Source organism: Prenolepis imparis, unplaced genomic scaffold (assembly GCF_030444845.1).
Source record: "Prenolepis imparis isolate NDT839.2.m4 unplaced genomic scaffold, iyPreImpa1.0 SCAF_7, whole genome shotgun sequence".
NCBI lineage: Eukaryota > Metazoa > Arthropoda > Insecta > Hymenoptera > Formicidae > Prenolepis > Prenolepis imparis.
In genome coordinates this window covers 3965946-3987140 of record NW_028141165.1, presented here as the reverse complement: position 1 = coordinate 3987140, position 21195 = coordinate 3965946, and the positions used below count along the sequence as shown (strand labels likewise).

The 21195-nt window shown below is 37.5% G+C and overlaps 1 protein-coding gene across 1 annotated transcript in view; it reads right to left on the bottom strand.

Annotated features, from left to right (window-relative positions):
* LOC145938945 (BRCA1-associated RING domain protein 1) overlaps positions 1 to 21195 on the bottom strand; it is a 162000-nt gene that overhangs the window by 109266 nt on the left and 31539 nt on the right. The window contains exon 3 of the mRNA XM_083042896.1: positions 18837 to 18920. Within this exon, the coding sequence (XP_082899022.1) occupies positions 18837 to 18889 (53 nt within the window). The 5' untranslated portion in view covers positions 18890 to 18920. The remainder of the gene's footprint in view (positions 1 to 18836; positions 18921 to 21195) is intronic.

Sequence of the window (21195 nt, the reverse complement as noted above, 5' to 3'; positions counted from 1 at the left end):
TGCTCGTGTCGTTTTTTTAGATAGTTTAAAAATCCTTATTATTATCTCTTTGAACCAAATGATATTTGCGAACAAACTATTGCAATAGATAGATATCAACGTGTGTTTCTCCTTATCTAGATAGTAACATCTAAAAATTTGGAAAAAAGTTTTAGGCTGCAAACTCTGTCTGATTAATTTCGACTTATTCTACTGATTCTTCTGAACGCTACATTATTATGTCTAATCACTGTATTATTCTTAATTACTAATTTTTTATTTGATTATTTTAACTTTTCCCCATCTCTTTCACACACATAAAAAGAGACAGAGAGAAAAATAGTAACAATTTTCTTTATATATATATTTTACACACACTCTGCTCGTGTCGTTTTTTTAGATAGTTTAAAAATCCTCATTATTATCTCTTTGAACCAAATGATATTTGCGAACAAACTATTGCAATAGACAGATATCAACGTGTGTTTCTCCTTACCTAGATAGTAACATCTAAAAATTTGGAAAAAAGTTTTAGGCTGCAAACTCTGTCTGATTAATTTCGACTTATTCTACTGATTCTTCTGAACGCTACATTATTATGTCTAATCACTGTATTATTCTTAATTACTAATTTTTTATTTGATTATTTTAACTTAAATTGAACAAATAATTGTGGCGCGTTATTATATTCTGAACAACTTAATATAAAAAATAATATAGAAAATTAAAGAAATATATATAGGAAAGAATACATACATACATGAAAAGTAATGAAACAATTTTTTTAATTTTTAAAATAATCCCTGATTTTGAAAACCAAAAATTTATAAATTTACTCTGGATTTCTCTTAATCCACCGATTCGCTACAAAATAAAGCTCGACATCGAACGATGACGCCAAAGTGGTTGCACGCATAAAACTGTGCAAATATATAACGGTATATTTATAGTTATGCTTAAAAAATCGCGCGATACAGAAGCGGAAATAGCCACTCAGTTGCTCCGAAAGAATAGGAGAGAGGAGGAGGAGAATCCTGCGGGATGAGATGATATATCGCGTTTATTGTCCATTAGGAGAGCCCAAGGTGGCCATCTACGTCACGAACTTACTTTACGATATCACTCTCCTGCTTTCTCGGACCGTCGACTCGCTTTCCTTCTCTCCGCTCATTCTTGGCACTCACTCTTATTCCCCTTTGCTTCTTTATCTTTACTATCATGGCTTCCTGTATCTTTTTTCCCTGCGTCATCGCCGAGATGCGAAAGTGCGCGCGTGTGCTTTATCCCGCGCCTTATGGCGGCTACGAAGATATTCTTTGGCGATTAATCCGTCACTTTAGGTTCCCTTCCCTACCCCTGCCACTAAAGATCATTCTTAGTGTGTGAAATTGCCTTTTTCTGCAATTGTGGTATTATGGGCAAAGAAAATATTCATTCTAAGAGAATTTAATTTTATTATTATGAGACATCTCTCTCTCTCTAGCTTCAAATATTCCTGCTAAAGTAATCGATAATCTAGTAATGTGTTCTGAAATAATATTTATATATGACAATTTTTTAATTGAAAAAATTATAGAACAGAAAGATGCAAACATACTACAATTCTGAAGAACAAACTTTTTAAAGATAAAATATGCAGGCTAATTTTTCTCGCAACAGCATATTTAACACACTTAGGCAATTGTATGACTCACTTTTCCATTTTAATGTAAAAGGCACTCTTATCCTCTTATCCGTTCTTCTCACTCGCAAGTTTTGCACCATTTGAACGGATCTCGACGACTAATGCCTCTCATTAAAAGTTTCTCTCGCTGCACCTTGAGATGCGCTCCGTACTCGGAATTTCATATAATCCATTGACCCGAGAAGTATCGTAATCGTGAAAAATATATCGCTCTGAAGGGTCGCATAAATCCTGGCCGATAGCTTTTCCCGAAGAGAGAGAGAGAGAGAGCGAGAGAGAGGGAGGCCCGTAAGAGACGACGGCTGGAGAGGAGGGCTGGTTAATTGGCATGACAGATAGAGGGTGCGAGAGAAGTTGTCGCTTAGTAACATTACGTCGCGATGAAAGTGATTTCCAACCCTCCCTCTCGTGCCGCCGCTGTCGCTACTTCTCTGCGCCACCCGCTGTTCCGCGTATTGGCGAAACGTTTCAGAGTGGATTGCACGAGCGCTCGATTCCTTGTATTATTAGAGGAGAACAGTTCCAGGGGGAAAGGGGAGACTTTTCATTCCATATACTATCGCGTCGTATACACGAAATATCCTGTCCACTTCGATAAGATAATACTTTCGTCATTGAAGCTTCATAGAGAGACAAAAGTTCTCGAAAGAGACTAACTTTCGTTTTGTAACAATATGCTCGATTTTCCGTGGTAAAAGACAAGCATAGATTGCAGATTGGTATAATTATGTGAGATGTGAGATGCAATTAAACCCGTTATTATATTTTGGAAGAAAATATTACGCAAGCTGCTACAATAAAAAATGTTTTGCAGGTTCTTCTTGATGAAATTCTCCAAAAAAAATCATGAATTTTTTTTTGCAAATTGAAATTTTTCAGACATAAATTACATTAATTTCTTTGTTTTTAAATTAGAGTATAAGATTAACATTATTATAATGGAACATTAAGACCTTTCTCTTTTTTCTCTCATTACTATATTAAACAACTCATACAATTCAAGTCCCTGTTCATATCAAAATAACATATTTGACTGAACGCAGTGCTACATTTTGTATTATGATACTAAATCACAGAACGTGAATAGAATAACGTCAAAAATCTCATTGAAGAGGGGGAGGGCGTGAAATCTCGCCATATGAGCATCCGCGTGTTTCTCCTCTCTCTTCTCCATCGGATGAGACGCGTGTTTACATAGTATCAAGCACCCACCATAAGTGGGCGGTACAAGAACACGTCGTGGGTCCATATATCCCCCTCACCCTCTCCCTCTCGAAACACGTCTCTTTCATCCCTCCTTCTATACATCATCCGACGACTCATCCGCTGACTTGTTATTAAATTAATCCTTCGTTTAGTCAAATTGATGCATCGATATCACAGAGCGCTCATAACTCACGACACCCTCTCTCGCACCCGGGGTGCGCGCGTACACGCGCATAAGCGCGCGCGCGCGTGCGTGAGTGAGTTCCGCAGCCCAGGATTCGCGGCTGCCCCTCCCCGCTTCCCATTTGTGCACGCACCGACTCCACTATTTATTAATATCGTTACTTAACATTTCAACCGCTCGTGCATCACGTCGTGATGTCATTAAGATAAATGCTGCCCGCCGACCGCCACCGCCGCCCATGGCCTGGCGTCACTCGATTGTTGTTCATTATAATTAATAATTCAGGGACCTCTCGCTTTTATATTAAACGCCACTTCGCATCGCACATCGATAGCATCATAACGAGATGGGGGAGCAATTTCGCGAATCGAGAAGGAAAGATAATTAAAGATTTGATAGAAAAAAACAAGAAAAATTATATTTCTAAAAAATTATCTAATTTTACAAATAAAATCTCGAGGTTCTTTATTAATTTCATATTTAAAAAAAATGCAAGTATTAAATGTCTAATTAGAAATGTCTCTCAATAATAGATTAAAAAGTCAAGCTAATTTTACGCGAAACATTAGAAGACTGGAATTATTTACTTAGAATTTTATTATTTGTGTGATTTTCTTTATTTTCACATTATCTCTTTTGTTACAACGGAAGACCATTTCTATTTTTTTTTTTCAAGGCACTTTTTTATCATATTAAGAACGGGTTTACGGGCACTTTGAGATTCAAATGATATTCGTACTTAGAGTAAGCCAGGATCTAAAATCAAATTTAAATCAGCGAAGTCTGAATCTTAAACAATTCGAGGGGGAAGGGGAGGAGAGGGTTTGTGGCCGAACTAGGATCAAATGATTTGATTCGAAAACACAGGATTAAGGAGAATACAAGTCAGCAGTAGGGTGAGTCAGGGGATAGAACGACTGACCGTGTCGGCCATCATGGGTGAATTAACACGTGTGTACATCAACAGATATCAGTATCTATCAGTATATACTCTCATCTCGCGGGGATTCTTGAGAATAAAATTACTCAAATGGAATACGTAACAAAGTGGAACAAAGAATAAAATAAAATAATAGTAGAGTAGCGCTGATGCAATCTAAATTTATCTTAGAATAATTATATTATTATGATTTATATAAAATTGAGATATCATTAATTAACTATTATTATCTTCAATAAAATCAATAAGAAAAATAGCTAAAAATTATTTATCTTAATCGTAACGTGTGATTAACAAATTTATGGATAATTCTATAGAGTAAAATTAATTTAATTTTATTCCTCACTGATATATTCTTTACAAATTGATAAGATAATTCTTATAATTTTATAACAGCCTGATGTATCTTTTCGTCTCCATTTCCCAAGTTCTTTTCACTCTCTAAAAATCCGCGTTCGTTTAATACTTGAAAAAGAAGTAGAGCGTGTTTTCGCTATAAAGTGCAAAACTAGTGCATCGCGGTAGCGGGTGGCTCGCAAAAAAAAAAGGGCAAGAGAGGAGGAGGGGGAGGAAAAGAGAGCAGCTTTAGACAATAGAAACGGCCGAACAGAATCGAGTGCGGAGAGCGAAGAGAGCGGAGAGAGGCAGGGTGGGCCATAAACAAGTGCTTACCGCAATCTAATGCGTCTGTAATTGCTCGAGCACCGGTATCTCCCCCAACGGCCTCACTTGCTCCCGCGATTTAATTACTATGTAAATGTCGCATTCCCTAACCTGTCCGTTTTCCTGCCTGCCTGCCTTGCCTGCCTTCCCTCTTCCTTCCCTCGCCCTGGTCCGGATCCTCGTCGTCCTCCACCTCCGCCCGCTGTCGCCCGATGTCCTTAATTACTTTATACGTTATTATAGCCCACCAACTACTACGCCGACCGTACTCACTCCATCCGGCACCCAGGCAGGCATTCCACTCCATTTCGTTCAGCCATATTGCCGCCGGGTTAAAGCGGACTGGGATACATTCTGTTCGCTGATTATCTCAAGCGAATCGCTCGGGACGGGGTTTGGGACTTTGTAAAATTATCTGGGCCTGATTCTTGAAGCTATGGAAACGCTATTTCTGCTAATTGTAGCGAGAAGCATAGATGAGATTTCGTTAATGTACGATGCTAATGATACTATGTTTTTCAAACAATAAATAAATAATGTAATTTAAAATACTTTAACCCAATTTTTGATATTTATAATGCCTTTGTTAAACGTTTTTCAATAACCATTTTTTGCTATTATTATTATTAATACAAGTGATGGTTCCAGATAATTTCAAATGCTAATAAATGTCATTAACGAATTAAAAAAAAAATAATAATTTCTTCTCGCAGATAGTAATGAAAAAGATATTACCATGAAAAAGTTTTAATATATGTATATAAAGAGCGTGCACGTTCAAATTACTTTCAAGTTTTCAACAGATTGAAATAAAACGGATTGCCGCTAACACATGCGCGGATAGATAATATTGCTATTGGCGATTTGGAAGCCAGCCATTGCGCAAACGCGCAATAAACTGCGCTCGTATCGCTACCAAATGGAGAACGATTTCATCCCGTTTTAGCCTCTCTTTGTCTCACGGTCTCTTTCCCCCGTTCTATCGTCGGACTTTTAACAGTATAAATGGTCCCGCTGTCCACAGGCTTCCGATAATGTGGCGGCCGAGAGGGTCGCGGGAGGATGGCTTTGGTCAGTTTGTCAGCCACCGATGTACCTAAGAGGGTCCTTTTCCTCCTGCGTCGATTTGTCTTCCACCGCAATGGATAAACTTCACGCAATCTGCCACCGGTATTTCTCAAAAGTAGACGCGACTTGACGCGCGAGCACGTGCGCCCCGTCAGATTTTGTCCATTCGCCATTTGACAATAAAATTTATTTCGAAAATTAATCGATTATACGCTCGTTGATAATTGCATTTTCTCGCGCGACGAGCGATGTATCTCGAAAATACTTCGCTATTTTTTCACACACACAGAGAGACGCATAAATAGATACGTAATCAATGATATTGCTTAAAAAAAATATATATATGTATATATTTTTATAAACGTTGTTTAATGTAATATCACACGCAGCGTGTGTGCTTTTAAAAAGATATAGATATTATTAAAAAAGAGAGGACAGATGACGATAAGATTTTATATGCGCTACTCTTGATTTTTAAAAAAATTGCGATAATATAATTAAATACAATTACATCTTTTTATAGAAGGAACTTTAATTGCAGTTTGATCAAACGGATATCACGTTTAAATCCCGCATTAAGTAAATTAGTTTAGCGGGAGAACGCGATCCTACAATTAAATAAAAGTTTTGCTTATAAACTTTATAATTAAAAGATGAATAAATGTTGTTATATTAAATCAAAATGTATATCGTGTTTCCATTTAATGAGAACTAAAGGAAAATTTTATATGAATTGCAATATAATTTTTAAAAAGAGTAAAAAAATCTCAGAAAAATAGAAATTAATTATTTTTCTTCTTAACAGAATTTCCGACTTCTCCGATATTTTTTATCCAAATCTTTTATTAAATTGAATCAATTGTTATTATATAATATATATAGCCTCAATTATCTTACATATCTTTATCAATTTGTTTAGAGATTTAAGATTTTATAATGCAAGACTGACAGTACAAGAATAATCCGCGTTATTTTCTGTAAATCCACAGCAAATATATACGCGTGTAAGAAATTTAGGGGAGTCTCGCCCTCATCTCGGAAATGCATGCGTAAATCGGGGTGGAGAATGTGCGGTTTTCACCCGTAGCGCGTTCCCTTTATGAAACAAATATGACTTTTAAACGGAACGAACATCCAGACACTCGTAGAGTACTAACAACGGGGAAAGATTAAAGTTGTGGGTCGTCTCGATGTTTTCGAGCGGCTTCGAGTGCTTTTAGTAGACATTTCTTGGTGATTAAAAGGGGTGTCGCGTTAGGGCAACCGGCCAAGCGTTTCCCGGCCAAATGAATCGGATTTCTTTTCGCCTTTATCAGAAATTCTGATTGTATTCCAACTTCGTTTCGCGCGACAAAAAATAAATCTTAAATTTAAATGCAAGCTACTATTACGAATACATTTTACCAAACATACGAGTATATCTAATGCGCAGAAAGTACAATAGCTCTTGGCTTTTATGAAATTAATTAACGACAGTATTGTTTTACACAAAATGCACACAAATCAAATTATGTAAAATTCTTGATAATAATCCAAAAATTATATTAATAATTAAATTAATAATCCAAAAATATTATTAAAATAATAATTTTATGCCTGCACACAGAATTAATAAAAAAATCTTAATATAGATTACGTTCTGAAATTTTTTTTCAAGTATGTTAAATAATAATATAGATTGCACTTAAATTTTAAAAATCCATCAAACGTCCCATAGCATAATAATAATTTTTTATCATCTCATTCCAATAATAAGAACTATTTAGTTTCATCTAATTACAAATTCTTATACATACATTATATATATGTATAAAATAAAAATAAAACCTTTTTAGTTACTGATAAATCATTGAGATTTTATGATACTATAATAATGCGATTACGCACTTCTACTCTTTTCTCTTCTGTACACGTGCTAAATGATACATATATCGTACACTATTTCTTCACCCTAATTATCCGACCGATCGAACATCTTTAACAACCGCAACATCCCCTGAAATTACGACCTTGACAACGACTGATGATACCATCGTCAGACATTCAAAGTGTACAAAAGATCATCCACGAAAAGATTCGATGAATTCAGCTGAGAATCACGATGATTGTCGTCGTCGCGACGAGACTCGATCACTCGCTATAAATTTCGATAAGCCATCAAGACTGCGCATCAAGGATTCTACGGTTTTTTTTTTCAGTTCAATACACGAAAAAGTAAAAGCATGCATTCGACTAACCTTCCCTCCCCGTTTATCCCTGCCTTTTACCTCAGACCCCCGCGAAAGATTGAGCGATCGCGTTCCTATAACTGCCAATAATTCCTCCCCTCTTCCTTCCTTTCACCCTCATGCGCCAGTTCGCTCTTGCCGGCCGACACGAAATCCCGGGTTTTACTTTGAATACCGCATTGATTAACTTATCTAATCTAATTTAAATGCGAACGAGGGGACGACGACGACAACGACGACGCCTTCGCTCGCTCGGTTCCACTCGAAGGAAGGAAGAGGGGAACACAGGGGGATGAAAAACGTAGGTCGGATTCAAGTAGTGCCGTTGAAGAAGGGATGGGAGGGCGACATCGGTGGTGGTGACGACGCCGTTTGCGTCGGTGGCGGTGGAGAAGAGAGGAGGAGACGGACAGTGGAAACATCAGGAGCGTCGGCAAGTGTTCTCTCTCGGGACAACAAGAGAGGGATAGAAAGAGGGCTTGAGACGGGGGTGCTTGCTCTCAAGGATAGAAACGATGACTACTAAGGGATAAGGGAGAAAGATGGAAATATAGAGACGCTAACGAAGGATAAAGACAGAAAGAAAGAGAGAAAGAGAAAGAGAGAATGAGAAATCGAGGACAGAGTAAGGGGAAGAGGGTAAAAGGAGGGAGGAAGAGGATAAGAGAAACGGGGGGAAAAAGAGGGTAGACGGCGTGTAGCGGTCTTCGCTCGCGAGAGAACGAGGACGAACAGAGTAGAAACAAGAGGCGAGACGATCCGGGATATGGGCGGGTTGCCATGTGTATGTATGTATGATGTCTTTACGTATATCTTCCTGTGTGTGCGAAGGGTAGGTAGGTAGGTAGGTAGGTAATACGCGCGGGAGGGACGCGTAGGAGAAGAGAGAAGAGGGTGAGAGTATGTGTATGTTTGTATGTGTAGCGGATGTGGCGGGTAAGGCTCGAGCTGGGGCATACAAACCGCCGTGTAACGCACCAAATTGAGTGCTGAATCCCGGATTAAATCGGCGAGAGCGAAACAAGGGTACCGAGGGGAGGGAGAGGGTAAATGACGAGAGGGAGAATTCCTGACGAGGGAGGCGCGGGATGCGTCCGTGAAACCGGAGCGAAGATGGGGGGAAAATCTGCAATCGGGAGCTCGGTAGTTTAAGTCCGTTCCCACACACACACACACATACACACTTTCTCTCTCTCTCTCTTTCTCTCTCATTCGCGGGGATGCAACTTGTAGATCTCACTAATTCTCTCCGATAGATCTCTGCCTACGCCGTCTCTATCCCCGTCTATCACGACGAAAGAGAAGGGGGTGCGTCTCTTGCGTAAGTGGATGCATTTTGCGACGCGAAGCTAATGTATCGCGGAAATTGGGGGTTTTGTGCCGTGAATTGTGCGATGAAAGATTGTTAGTGAAATGATCTATTGCACTTTTCACACAAAAAGAACGCAATTTGATAATATACAATATATTGTATATATATAAAATAATTTTATATATATTGTATATATATAAAATTTTATATAAAATAAATATCTCAATAATTATATTAGTTGAATTAATCAATAATTAATGTATAGCACATAATATAAATACTGATTAAAATTTAATCGAATTCCAATGATTCTCAAAACATTTCATTAATGGAAGATAAAATTTTCGATTTAAAAGTTTTATAATATTTAAAATCAAATAAAATATATAAAACAAAATAAAATAAAACATTTAAAATCAAATAAAAAAAGTAAAGAAAGTGTATCTATTTTAAAGATTCAAGTCTGATTTTTTTCTAACGAAAAAAAGTCAACCTTGAAAAATCTGTGATTGAAGATTTGATTTGTATTGTGTGACACTGACAAATCTAGGACATCCTTTATATCCTACTCCGCAAAAAGTGAGATTCTCCATTTAACGCCATGTCACGTGTATATTTTAGGATATTAGAGAGATACAGGGGAGGAGCGAAGGGCATATCGAAATATGAGGAGTTTTAAATAAGTTTCCGCCGGCATTACCGCGTTGAGCAGCCGTGGCTTGTAAAGTTTCTCGTTAAAAAAGGCGAAATAGGTAGGTAAATTCCATTATAAACTTTAAGGCATGAATTTTCATTTAATCCCATCCGCTCGCGCGCTCGCTCGATCGAGCTGAACAACCATTTGATTTCCGATCTTTACGAAACTTTACGGCATGTTAATTACGTCCTACGACCGCGACATCGTGTAGACATTATTGCGTTCTCTCGAATACGCAGTTGCGAAAGTAGCAATATCATAAATATTCAGAATTATAATTTCAGCTTATTGTAAAAAATGTTAAGTCATGTTACAATTTATGAGAGAATAAGAATTTGAATGTTTTTATATAAAAATTTTGCTTAAGATCTTTAATATACATATAATATAAAATTAACTGTGTGTGTGTGTGTGTGCATAATATCTATAATTGTTTAGACATCTTATATAAATTATTTAAAATCTAAGAGTAGCTAAATACGAAGCTCTAAAAAATTGATAAAAATATTTGATAAAAAAAAGCAAAAAAATTATAATCTCTCAAAACTATAATCTTTAAATAATATTCAAATCAGAGAAGTCTTTCTTGGCTCATTATTACAAAGAGCAACGTGAGAATCGAGGTGTTGAAGAAACAAACGGGGGGGTCTTTAAGCATGTCATAGTCCTGATCGCAATGCTCTCGAGCAGGGACATCAATGCGAAACCACCGACGATGATCCGAAAGCGCAGCGAAGGGACTCTGCAGACTGTTCAACATACAAAGAGAATGTACTGCATGGGTGCGATTGCGCTCGTGTACGTGGTGTTATATACAGGGTGTTCTGCTCCTCCGATTTATTAAATTTTTATAATTTTTTTTTAAATTTTGAATTATTTATAAACGATCAGCGATTCGGCTTCAGTGACAAATAATTAATAAGAGAATTGTATTAATTTTAAGTGAACTTTGCTAGAATTTTAATTTAAGATTTATAAAAATATAACAATACCTCCAAATCTCCCCCATAAAAAATATTAACGATTTGCAAATTCGTCAAAGAAAAGAGTATTAAAATTTAAAAGCGAATTATACGAAACACCGTGTATATCCACCGTGTACATTTATGTGAGGGATGAAAAGAGGCAGGGAGCGACTGTTACACAGCACACCGTAGTAGTACAGCTCGCTGCGAGTGACTTTGCAACGCGATTCAGTAGAGAAGGGTGGAGAGGAGAAAGAGGACGACGAAGAAAGAGAGGCAGAACGCGCATAATGGTCGGAGAGAGATCAAGAACTATAATAGACCGACGAGCGGCAATACGTGGCTGGGGCGCATAGCAGCGACTGACTTCGACTGACTGCTTATTTGTATTATGGCATTATAGAGGGCAACCCTATATCCGGAGGGGGGGGACCGGGACCCCTGGTTTTGGGCCCCGCGCCGAAGATCGGCCGTCGACGATGTTTCGGCCCGCAGTGAGTTCGGCCGAAAGTCACGAACCAGACGAGGGGAGACCGAGACGCCCATGCAGTTGACCTGCGCCGCCTAATTTGATGCTCTCTCGGCCATTGTGTCGCGTGTGAGATGCGTTTCTATGCCGCGTCGTCGTGACTGAAAAAGTACAGCTCCGGAATCGTTTGTCCGGATGCCTCCCGAAAAAGGCGCACGGACATAAATGCTAGAGCGGAGAAAGAGAACGCGGGGAGATTCCGAGCCCTCGTCCCCCTCGTTCCCTCCCGCGAGTCAATGCGGGAGTCATTTCCTCTTTTCTCTCTCTCTTTCTTTCTGTCTCTCTCTCTCACTTTCTCTCTTTTCGGTCGTGGTAGATCCGCGCAAACCAGATTATTCGACACTTCGTTCTCTCCTTGGCCGAGAGCGCGCGCTATAAATCATACGGGGTATTCCCCGGCTTCTGGTATATATATACGATTTGTCGAGATCGTAATGAACCTGCGGCTGACTATGCTTTGTCCAGGGTCCCGCCCAGAGGGCCCTGTCGTTGGATTCCACGAGTGTACATCATATTTTCTAGTGCTTTCTGTCGCGGAGGGTTACTTTTGGTTGATTTAGGGTTAATAAGAATATAATTGTTATAATTTATATTATTAAACGTAATTTTAAAAAATAGAAGATTATTAAAAATAGAACTTTATTTGTTATTGGTCTTGTTATTGATTATTAAGATAGATACTAAGTTAATTAAAAAAGAAGAGAATGAATAAATTAAAATTATATGTTTCTAATTATTGTATAATCTGTATATATAATAAAAAAATATATATACAAAAATATCCCTTAGCTTTCTTCTTCTCTTAGAAAATACAATTTTCACACACAATATACAGAGGAATATATACCGCTTATAATGTGAGAGCTATTGATCCCTTTACGTTTTTGTTAAGGCAAGAACGATTCCAGATTAATCAAATTAGTCCATGTGTGAAAGGTGACTCGCTAGATCAGGAACACCCTGTGCAGGACCAAATCGCACGAGCACCGATCAGAGGCGTGTCCTGCGGGCTACCAGAAGGACGAAGGACAGCGAGACCGGCGTGATCGAGCTCTCGCTAATACGAAGAGATTAGTTGCATCTGTTAGCTGTGCGATGCATTGTATACTAGATCGCGAGGAATCTACCGTAGAACTCTCGACATAGTCGGGGGTGAGTATTCTCCCTTTCTCTCTCTCGCTTCCTCTCCGATCACAATAATGATGTCGGTTTTCTACGCGGCCACCGCGCCGCACCGCACCGCGGCCATCCATCACCGACTGGTTATTATTTAAGCCGCAACGTGACGTCATAAATACGTCGTTAGGAGCGCGAGTCGTTGCGCCGGGAACAATGTTGCTCGCGATGACATTGATGCATTAGGGCCCCGTCTTTATTCCGCGGTGCGTACGACGCCGCATCCGCCGGGATGCCGGAGGAATTAAGGAATTAATAAACTGGATAAATAATAATAACGGCGAGATGGCGTCGCGCGTAACGAATCCACGTCTCAGCCAGGGGAATACCGATGAATGATTGCTCATCCATAATAATTGAATCTCCGTGTAAAAATAAGTATGTATATTACTACGTACATGCTTTTTATAAGCATTCAACCACACATCGATGAGTTTAATACTTCAAAAGCGCGCAACCAAAGAGTATTCATAAAAAATCGAACATATTTTTTTCTAATTAATCGAATAAAAATTTAATATATATATAAATCAAATTTTCTCCCGAAATATTTCTAATTAATTTTAAATTAAAAAAAAAAAAAAAAAGAATGTCAATATCAGAAAAATAATTTTTTAGCATAATATGAGCTTCATAACTTTCATTGTCTTTAAGTAGAATTATATATTTTATAACTGAATAAGCAAAAATTTCATATTTTATATATTCATACAATTAATGACAATTTTTATTGATTAAGAAACTACTTAATCTTTTTCTATCACACATAATAATATACGCATCGATATACAAACGAATGAAATTTATGCGACAAGGCAACGGAGAATTTGTTTAGGATAATTTGGTCGAGACGGATGTCCCTGGCACCCTTGTCAGAAATCCGCGATATAAACAGCAGCGTGAGAGAGAAGGGCGGAGGCAGAGTGGAGAATTCAAATGTTCTCCCATGTCGGAAGGGATGCCGCGGCGGGTGCGAGATTTGCTGCTGGATGGGTAGATAGCGATCGTACAGCTCGATTTAACGGCGTGAATTTTGTTTTTAAGTGTCGCAACCCCCGCGCCCTTTATTGTCCGTCCCCTCGATCCGTATAGACAACGCTCGGTAATAACAATAAAACATGGCGATACAATAGTCAGGATTATCAGTTAACTCCAATTACTCCGTCTATCTAACTGTATTATTATTAATTTATCACGCAGTATATTCTCGTACATAGCAGCAATTAATGTTAAAAAAGAAGAATGATTTATACACCGTGCGAATTTGTTGACGTGTGGCGTATATAATTTGCTTTCTTCAAATTTTTATTTTTAATACTATAATGTATTTTCATGCAAATATATTTTTTTCTCTCTTGAAGAAGTTAATTTCTTTAAAAAAATCGTAGCAGGGAGATTAATTTCATTATTTTAGAATACATTTTTTAATTTTATAAATCCACGTTAATTATCTCATCTGTGTTAAGTGTAAAATAGCGAATATAATTCTGAAACAATTTTGCTTATAATATTTAATTTAATTTATACGTCTCTTAAATCTGTTCTAGTAAAACTAACTAAAAATAATCTATGCTCTCGTGTCTAATTTGATCGATAAAAGATTCACAGTTACAATTGATGCTTGTATTTTGTAACTCTTTTAAAACGTTCTTTCTGTAGATAATCGCGAAGGTAATTGTGGCTGAAAAAAGTGATTAATTTAAATAACCGAATACAATAACGAGCTCTTAATTGTTTGAAGGCGAGACGTGCATCATGTTTCTTGAACGAACCAATTATTCTTGTGTTCATATAGCAAGCCGGAAGTGTACAGTGCATGCATGATTAATCATCTCGCTTTCATCGGTCACATTGTAGTTACCTTTGCACTTGTGCTGCGCTTTGCAGTAATAATGTGCATACTGCGTGTGTGTAATTCTTTACGTTTCTTCATAAAAAAAATAAACTATTGCTACGAGAATTTTCCTTCGTATTTGTATAGTTAGTTTTAATGCAATGTTAATCGTATTTTAGAGTTAAAAGTGTCGCTACTGCGCTTCACTTTTCCATTATTATAACACAATTGTGCCAATCACGTATCGGCGACGAGAAATTCTCTCGGATCAAAGGTAGATTCTCCCCCCAGCACCATATTCTACGGCAGTCTCCTGTTAAACCATTTCATTGACCAAATTTAACGCTAATACTGTCCAAATACGACAGCCGCTTTTGTTGGGAGCCCCCTGAAAGGATCCGGTGCCCCGAACGAGAACGAGAGGGTGAGAGGGAGAGGGAGGGGATACAGCTGCTGCTCCGGAGCTGGTAAGGGCCGACAAACAGGCTTAAGTCAGTGTCCTTCCTCTATCAGTCATCGTGAGCGCATGGAGAAAGCATCCGAGCGTTATATAGGTCCATTCATAGGGTATCTGATGGCCGGTGGCGACACGCACACCGCTACAAGTCTCGCTTTTACACCTAACTTGGGTGCAGCGTGAACCGCATCGTGTGTTGCGCGAAGTAACTAAAACGGGTTGCGATCGCACGCGGCGTCGAAAATGAGAATAGATCGGAGCTAAACTTGTAATAAATCTACCCTCAATTATGATTTTTCTACTTACTGCACAAAGCGATCGAAAGTACAGTTAAAATTTAATTTCAATTCAATTAATTTCAATTCAGTTAATTTCAATTATGACGCTATTTATCACAATTATATGAGACTGACATTAATTCACACCTGACGCGAGTTATCAATTTTATTTGTATTGTAAATTTTATTAAAGTTCTATATAGGTATATGGTAAAGTTTATTATGAATTAATGAAATAAAATAAAATTAAAATATTGTTAACGAGTAAAGAGTATCCTTATCCACATCTTTCATATTAAATACCTTGTATGAAAAAAGATGGAAAAGTGTGTTAATATAATTGATTCGCCTCGATTATCTGTTAATGCCAAAATAATGCGAATATCGATGTATCGCCAATAAATCGTAAATCGATCTGCGTACCGTGAATATGCGCGTTCAAGCTTCAACAGATTTGACGGAAACGTACAATTAATACGGGACCGCATTATATGATTCTCGATTTTAATATCTTGAAACGTAGGGAAATTTAAATAATTCTGACGAATGTAGTTATGGTTTGATCGTAAAAACGACGTCCCGGTGATCTCGTTTGGTCTTCAACGTCATATGTGTGTTTTGTGTGTATCGCGATATATACAATACGACCTGTTCGCGTAATATATGCGTTTCGATCTTTTATGGTTGGATCGTATAAGCGTTTTACAGCTGTGGATATATAAAGTGGCCTTAGAAAAGAAGCACTGATCACCAGAAGGCCATTAATGGCGCTACGATGTTGTGGAGCGTCGATTACCCGCACTCGGAATCGAACGTTCGATTACTGGAATGCACTTTTTACAATTGCTGTTTTGCAATTTGATATTTTGTGCGCCACACACATTATACGTTGCCATCGGAGATTGCGGTTTTTGGCGAAGGTGATTTAAAATCAAATTTATGATTTATAAAAAGATAATTGCTGTCTCAGACACGCGTTTCTCGCTTAAAATGATAGAAAAATAGGTAGGTTTATTGTAAATTACATTTGTTGATAAAGAATTAAATATATATATATATGGCTAAAAAGAATATCTTATTCTTTTATATACAATGTGAGTTTCAGACTTGACTTTATGTGATTAATAAAAAGGAATGCGCGTAGTAAAAATATTCTCGTGACATTGTAATTTGTAATAATTTTCAATAGAGTTTTATGTTGCTAAACGTACTCATATTTTATATGTATAATATCTTGAAGATAATATAAAGTTATACAAATTACAAATGGAACAAATATACAATTTATTTTTTAGTAATTATTTATAGAATTGACTGATTCAACGACCGAATCAATATCAATAAATAGCGGATTGCACTTAAAATTCAACAGCGATTAGCCTGTATAATAATCTGTATGTTAATTGTATGCATTAATTGTTTACTCATTGAAGCGAATATATAAATATAGTTACAAATGCAAATAGTTATCTACATTAACTCTATCAGTTAAACTAATTAGATAGTATGTTTGCATTCGCGCGTTATATCTGTATGAAATTTACATATAGAAAAACTTTGGAACCTCTTTCTCGGATTTATCATATATTCTCGCGCTGACTAATATATCTCTTTGTACTGATAAATTTTGTTAAATCTTAATGCAATATAAAGCGATCTTCCGTATCGATGTTAGCTTATCTCGCGCAACCGTTGTTTATGAAATGAAAACATGATACCAACCATCTCAATTCGAATTTCATTAAAATATTATTCGGCGCGGATCATTCGCGCGCGATAATACGTTTTTAAAGGAGGATGTACGGCTGTTAGAGACTTCTGCGGAGGATACCAACCGTATTCAAAGCGATGATGAGCCCCCGGCTCATTAATCGGCGAGGTGACCGCGAATATTATCGCGAAATGATGAAGCGTCACTAATAAACGTTTCAGTATTCCTGAAGACGCATTGATTTCGCTGAATCACACTCGTCCCATCGTATTACGATTCATACTAGCGTCATCTCCGGTCCCCCTGTACTCTTTTCCCCGCTTCCTGCCCGTCATCATAATCGGCCACCGCTGGACCAGCATTTATAAATGTCGGCGCAACAATGTGACGAAATGTAAAACTACACGCGAGAGAGAGAGAGAAAGAAAGAAGAAAAGAGAAGAACCGAACGAGAAACATCTCGGCTTCCTGCTATCGCATCCTTCGCCTAATCCTTTGAAGTCGAGAGGGCTACCCGGCTAAATCCGGGATAGGACTTGGTTCTCTATCGCACCGTTGTGTCGGAGACTCTCACACGGAATAGCCGTTTCGAGACACGTTTTGTCCGCGTGTAAAATATGAGCAGGGAGGGTAGTAGAATTATTTTCTGACGAATAGTATGTTAAGAAAGACGGATCATTCGCTGTCTATTTCCACGACACTAGCCGCGTCAGAAAAGTCATTGATGCTGAATCTATTATTGCTACGGGTTTTAATATCGTAAAAACAACACATTTTATACATTAATGCTTGTGTTTAAAACTATATATAATAGTTTCTCTCAAGATTTTGAAAAAAAAAATATATATATAGTTGATATGAATAATTGGTATATCTCAAGAAAATATAGATGCAGTGTATCTGAAATTGTATCTCAGAAATGAAATAATATTTAATTTCACAGCTGATATAATGTTCGAGCTAAATACACGTATGTATGTATGTACGTATTTCCGGACCGTTGTGGTTAAAATTATGTGTCCGCCACACTTTGTACCAGCCGGTGCATATTAATTTCACGAAATTTCTTGACGTTGGATGGATCTTCTCATTTTCGAATTAGCACAACTATCTCATACAATAATATATGTCTATCCTTTCCGGCATTACCACATGTTTTCGTGAAGTTTGCCTTATTGTTTACCGTCTACACGGAGATGAATTATGAGGCTTACGCGATATGGTTTCCCCAAAGGGTTAAGATACCTCATTAACAATATTGCGAATACGACTCGAGATTAAAATCATTAAACAAATGTCATTTGTATTACCTAAGAATATTTCTATTAGCCAAATAATATATATTTATAATAGAAACAATAATTTTCGTATTTGTTTAATTAAATGCCCTCCCCTAAATGTATGTATGTTGCATATATATATATATATATAGAGTAAAAAATTTTAATTAAATTAAGAAAAAATGTCTCATAAAGAGAAGCCAATATCGTCAAAAAACTCTCACCCCTCGGTCCTCGAAAAATCATATTCGTTGCGAGATCGACGTCTTTACGACGCAGTCGATCGATATAATGTCGGGGTAGAAATAAAACAATATTGGCCATATGCAGCCAAACTGCAAAGGCGATCCCGGTCCGGCGCAAAAAGCCCGGGCTATTACGGGGGAGATGAATAAGGGAATAACTGCCGCACGGGCCCGCCATGATATGGATTATCCACGGGCGAACGATCGACTCTACACGCCTAATATAATGCAATCATCGGCGTGTGACGAGTGTTACAAGCGGACAATGGCGCCCGGGGCCCGGTGTCCGCGCGAAATGACTTCTTCACTGACAGCTAGCTATATAGCTATCTTCACCTGCCCCTCGCTTCGTTGCGTCATTAATAAGAGCCGATGTTCCGTAAAATTAGGTCACACTTACCGAGGCCGCCCCCCGAGATGTCGAGACGAGACGCCGCGTACTCGATGCTCCATTTTCCGCCGTCACAGTCCCGGAAGGAAGCGCCTGTAGAAGAATACGTGCATTGTAGTATACATATATAGATATATCACATATTGTATAAGTATATATATTGCGTGGAAGAATTTATGTATTGCATGTCGAGGAGACAGAATTCCTGCCGCAAGGTAAATTAACACGTAAATACCAAGAAAGACATTTTATTAGTACTAGATAAATTTTACATATATAAATATGATAAATTAAGATAAATTTCGTAAATATTTTTTGTTTTAATTCTCTTGAAATTTAGAAAACGAAAAATTAAAATAATATTTATTATCTCGCTAGATTCTAATCTAATCTATAATTATCTCTCGGCTGTTTTGTTTTATCATGCTTATTTTATACCTGTAAAGTCTATAATAATCCAATATATATCTGAAATAAATAGACAACTCAAAAATAAAAATGAAATAAAAATAAAGACACTGGTACATTGAATATCCTCCCCCATATTCCTTGCACTTTTCATTCTTCAAAACGCCGCCTATTGATTTTTTCTCCGCATTTTACACAGATGCAATAATGAATTAAGAATCAACCATCCTTTAGCGTCCTTTTAAACTTCCATTCGAAAACAATTTGCGAGATAATAATCGCGAATCGATTGAAAGAAAAAAAATCACGTTTAACGGCGATCGCGCGTCTCTTCGGTCGCCCTTTTTCCGGACACTTGTTTCGAAGTTCGACGGAAACGTATATTATTCGGCCGAGGGGGCACACCGACAAAAGTTTCGTGTCCTCCGTGAGTTAGGCGGTAAAACGACATCGCAAACTTCCGATTCTCGGATTCGAATCCATACGGCGTGATCATGCGACGAGCGGTCGTGCCGTGAATACGAATTAGAGCGCCGACAACGGTAGAGTTCCACGTGTTCCTTTCGCGTGTAGATGAAGATTTTCAGTAGATGCTGCTCGGATGTGCGAACAGACTGCTAATTCCGCGTTTACAGTCTAACAAGGGAGAGCAAGATAGTAAGAAGCGAGTGTTAATCCTCCATCTGGACAAGATATTTTTTCAATCGAAGAGAGGAAAATTTCGATTGGGGGGACTTAAAAATGTTCAACGAATGGATAATAAGATATTTTAAGTATATTGAGAAACAATAAAAAATGAGCAGTAAACAATGAAAAATGAATAAAATAGTTGCGGTAATTTTATTTTTGCAACATGTCTTTAAAAGCACGTTTTCTCTCTTTACTCATCTATTCTTTATACTTAAATCGATAAGAAAAAAAAAATATATATATATATATATTATATATATAATATTAAGTAAACTCTCGCAATCTGTTGAGAAATTTAATTCCGTAACTTTACTATACGATCGCGTATAAATATTCGCTTTTCTTGTTGCCTTTAATAGAAGTTAATCTTCCGACAAATTAACTCATCGTCACGCAATAAAGCAGCCACGACAGCTGATGCACGCGTAAAGCCCTAAACGATCGCAAAGAATCCTCTGCAAGCTGTAAATACACGATTAATCGGCGCCGCTGAATTACCGATTTTCAACGTTATTGTCAGTTAATCACTACGATGAAGCTCAGACACGCATCGGAGCGTGTAATTTGCACGATTTTATGGGACACTTTGGTCTCTGCATAATAATTCCACCCTAAAACGTAGGGATAACGGAGAGAGAGGGGGTCCACTAGAGGAGGGGGAGGGGGCTTTAGGGAAGAGGCAGCCATCGATGGGGAGGATTAAGGGATGGGACTCCGAGAATACAAGCAGTCGAATTTGTATAGCGACTGTCAGGGAGAGGAAACCGAATAATGGCCGTAGTTTTTAACGACAAATTTATGTCCCGTGCACGCGTTGTATCTCCAAGCGATTACGCGAGGTGTCAAAAGTATTCAAAGATTGTTTGGCCGCGGAACCGCCTTCGAAATTATTCGCGTGTATTTGCAAATACAAACAGATAAAAAAAGAAAAATTTATATATATACAAGTATGATAATAATAATAATAATAATAATGTACAAGAACATCTTCTATTAATTCCAAAAATCTTAAAGAATTTTATTTATATTTATTTTGTCGCAAGTATAATGGTTTCAATTTCTCGTATGTAGCTTTTTATTTTCATTATTAAAGCAAAAAGTATATATTTGATAGATAAGCTTGCCCCGTAGCAAACATAATAATCTGCGGTACAACTAGAACTTAATACTTCGCAAACGCATGTGACATATGGTATGTTTTATTGCGCTTATCGGAGCTAACAAATTATTCGATATAATCCCACGAAAACGCTGTTTAAATAAGAACACT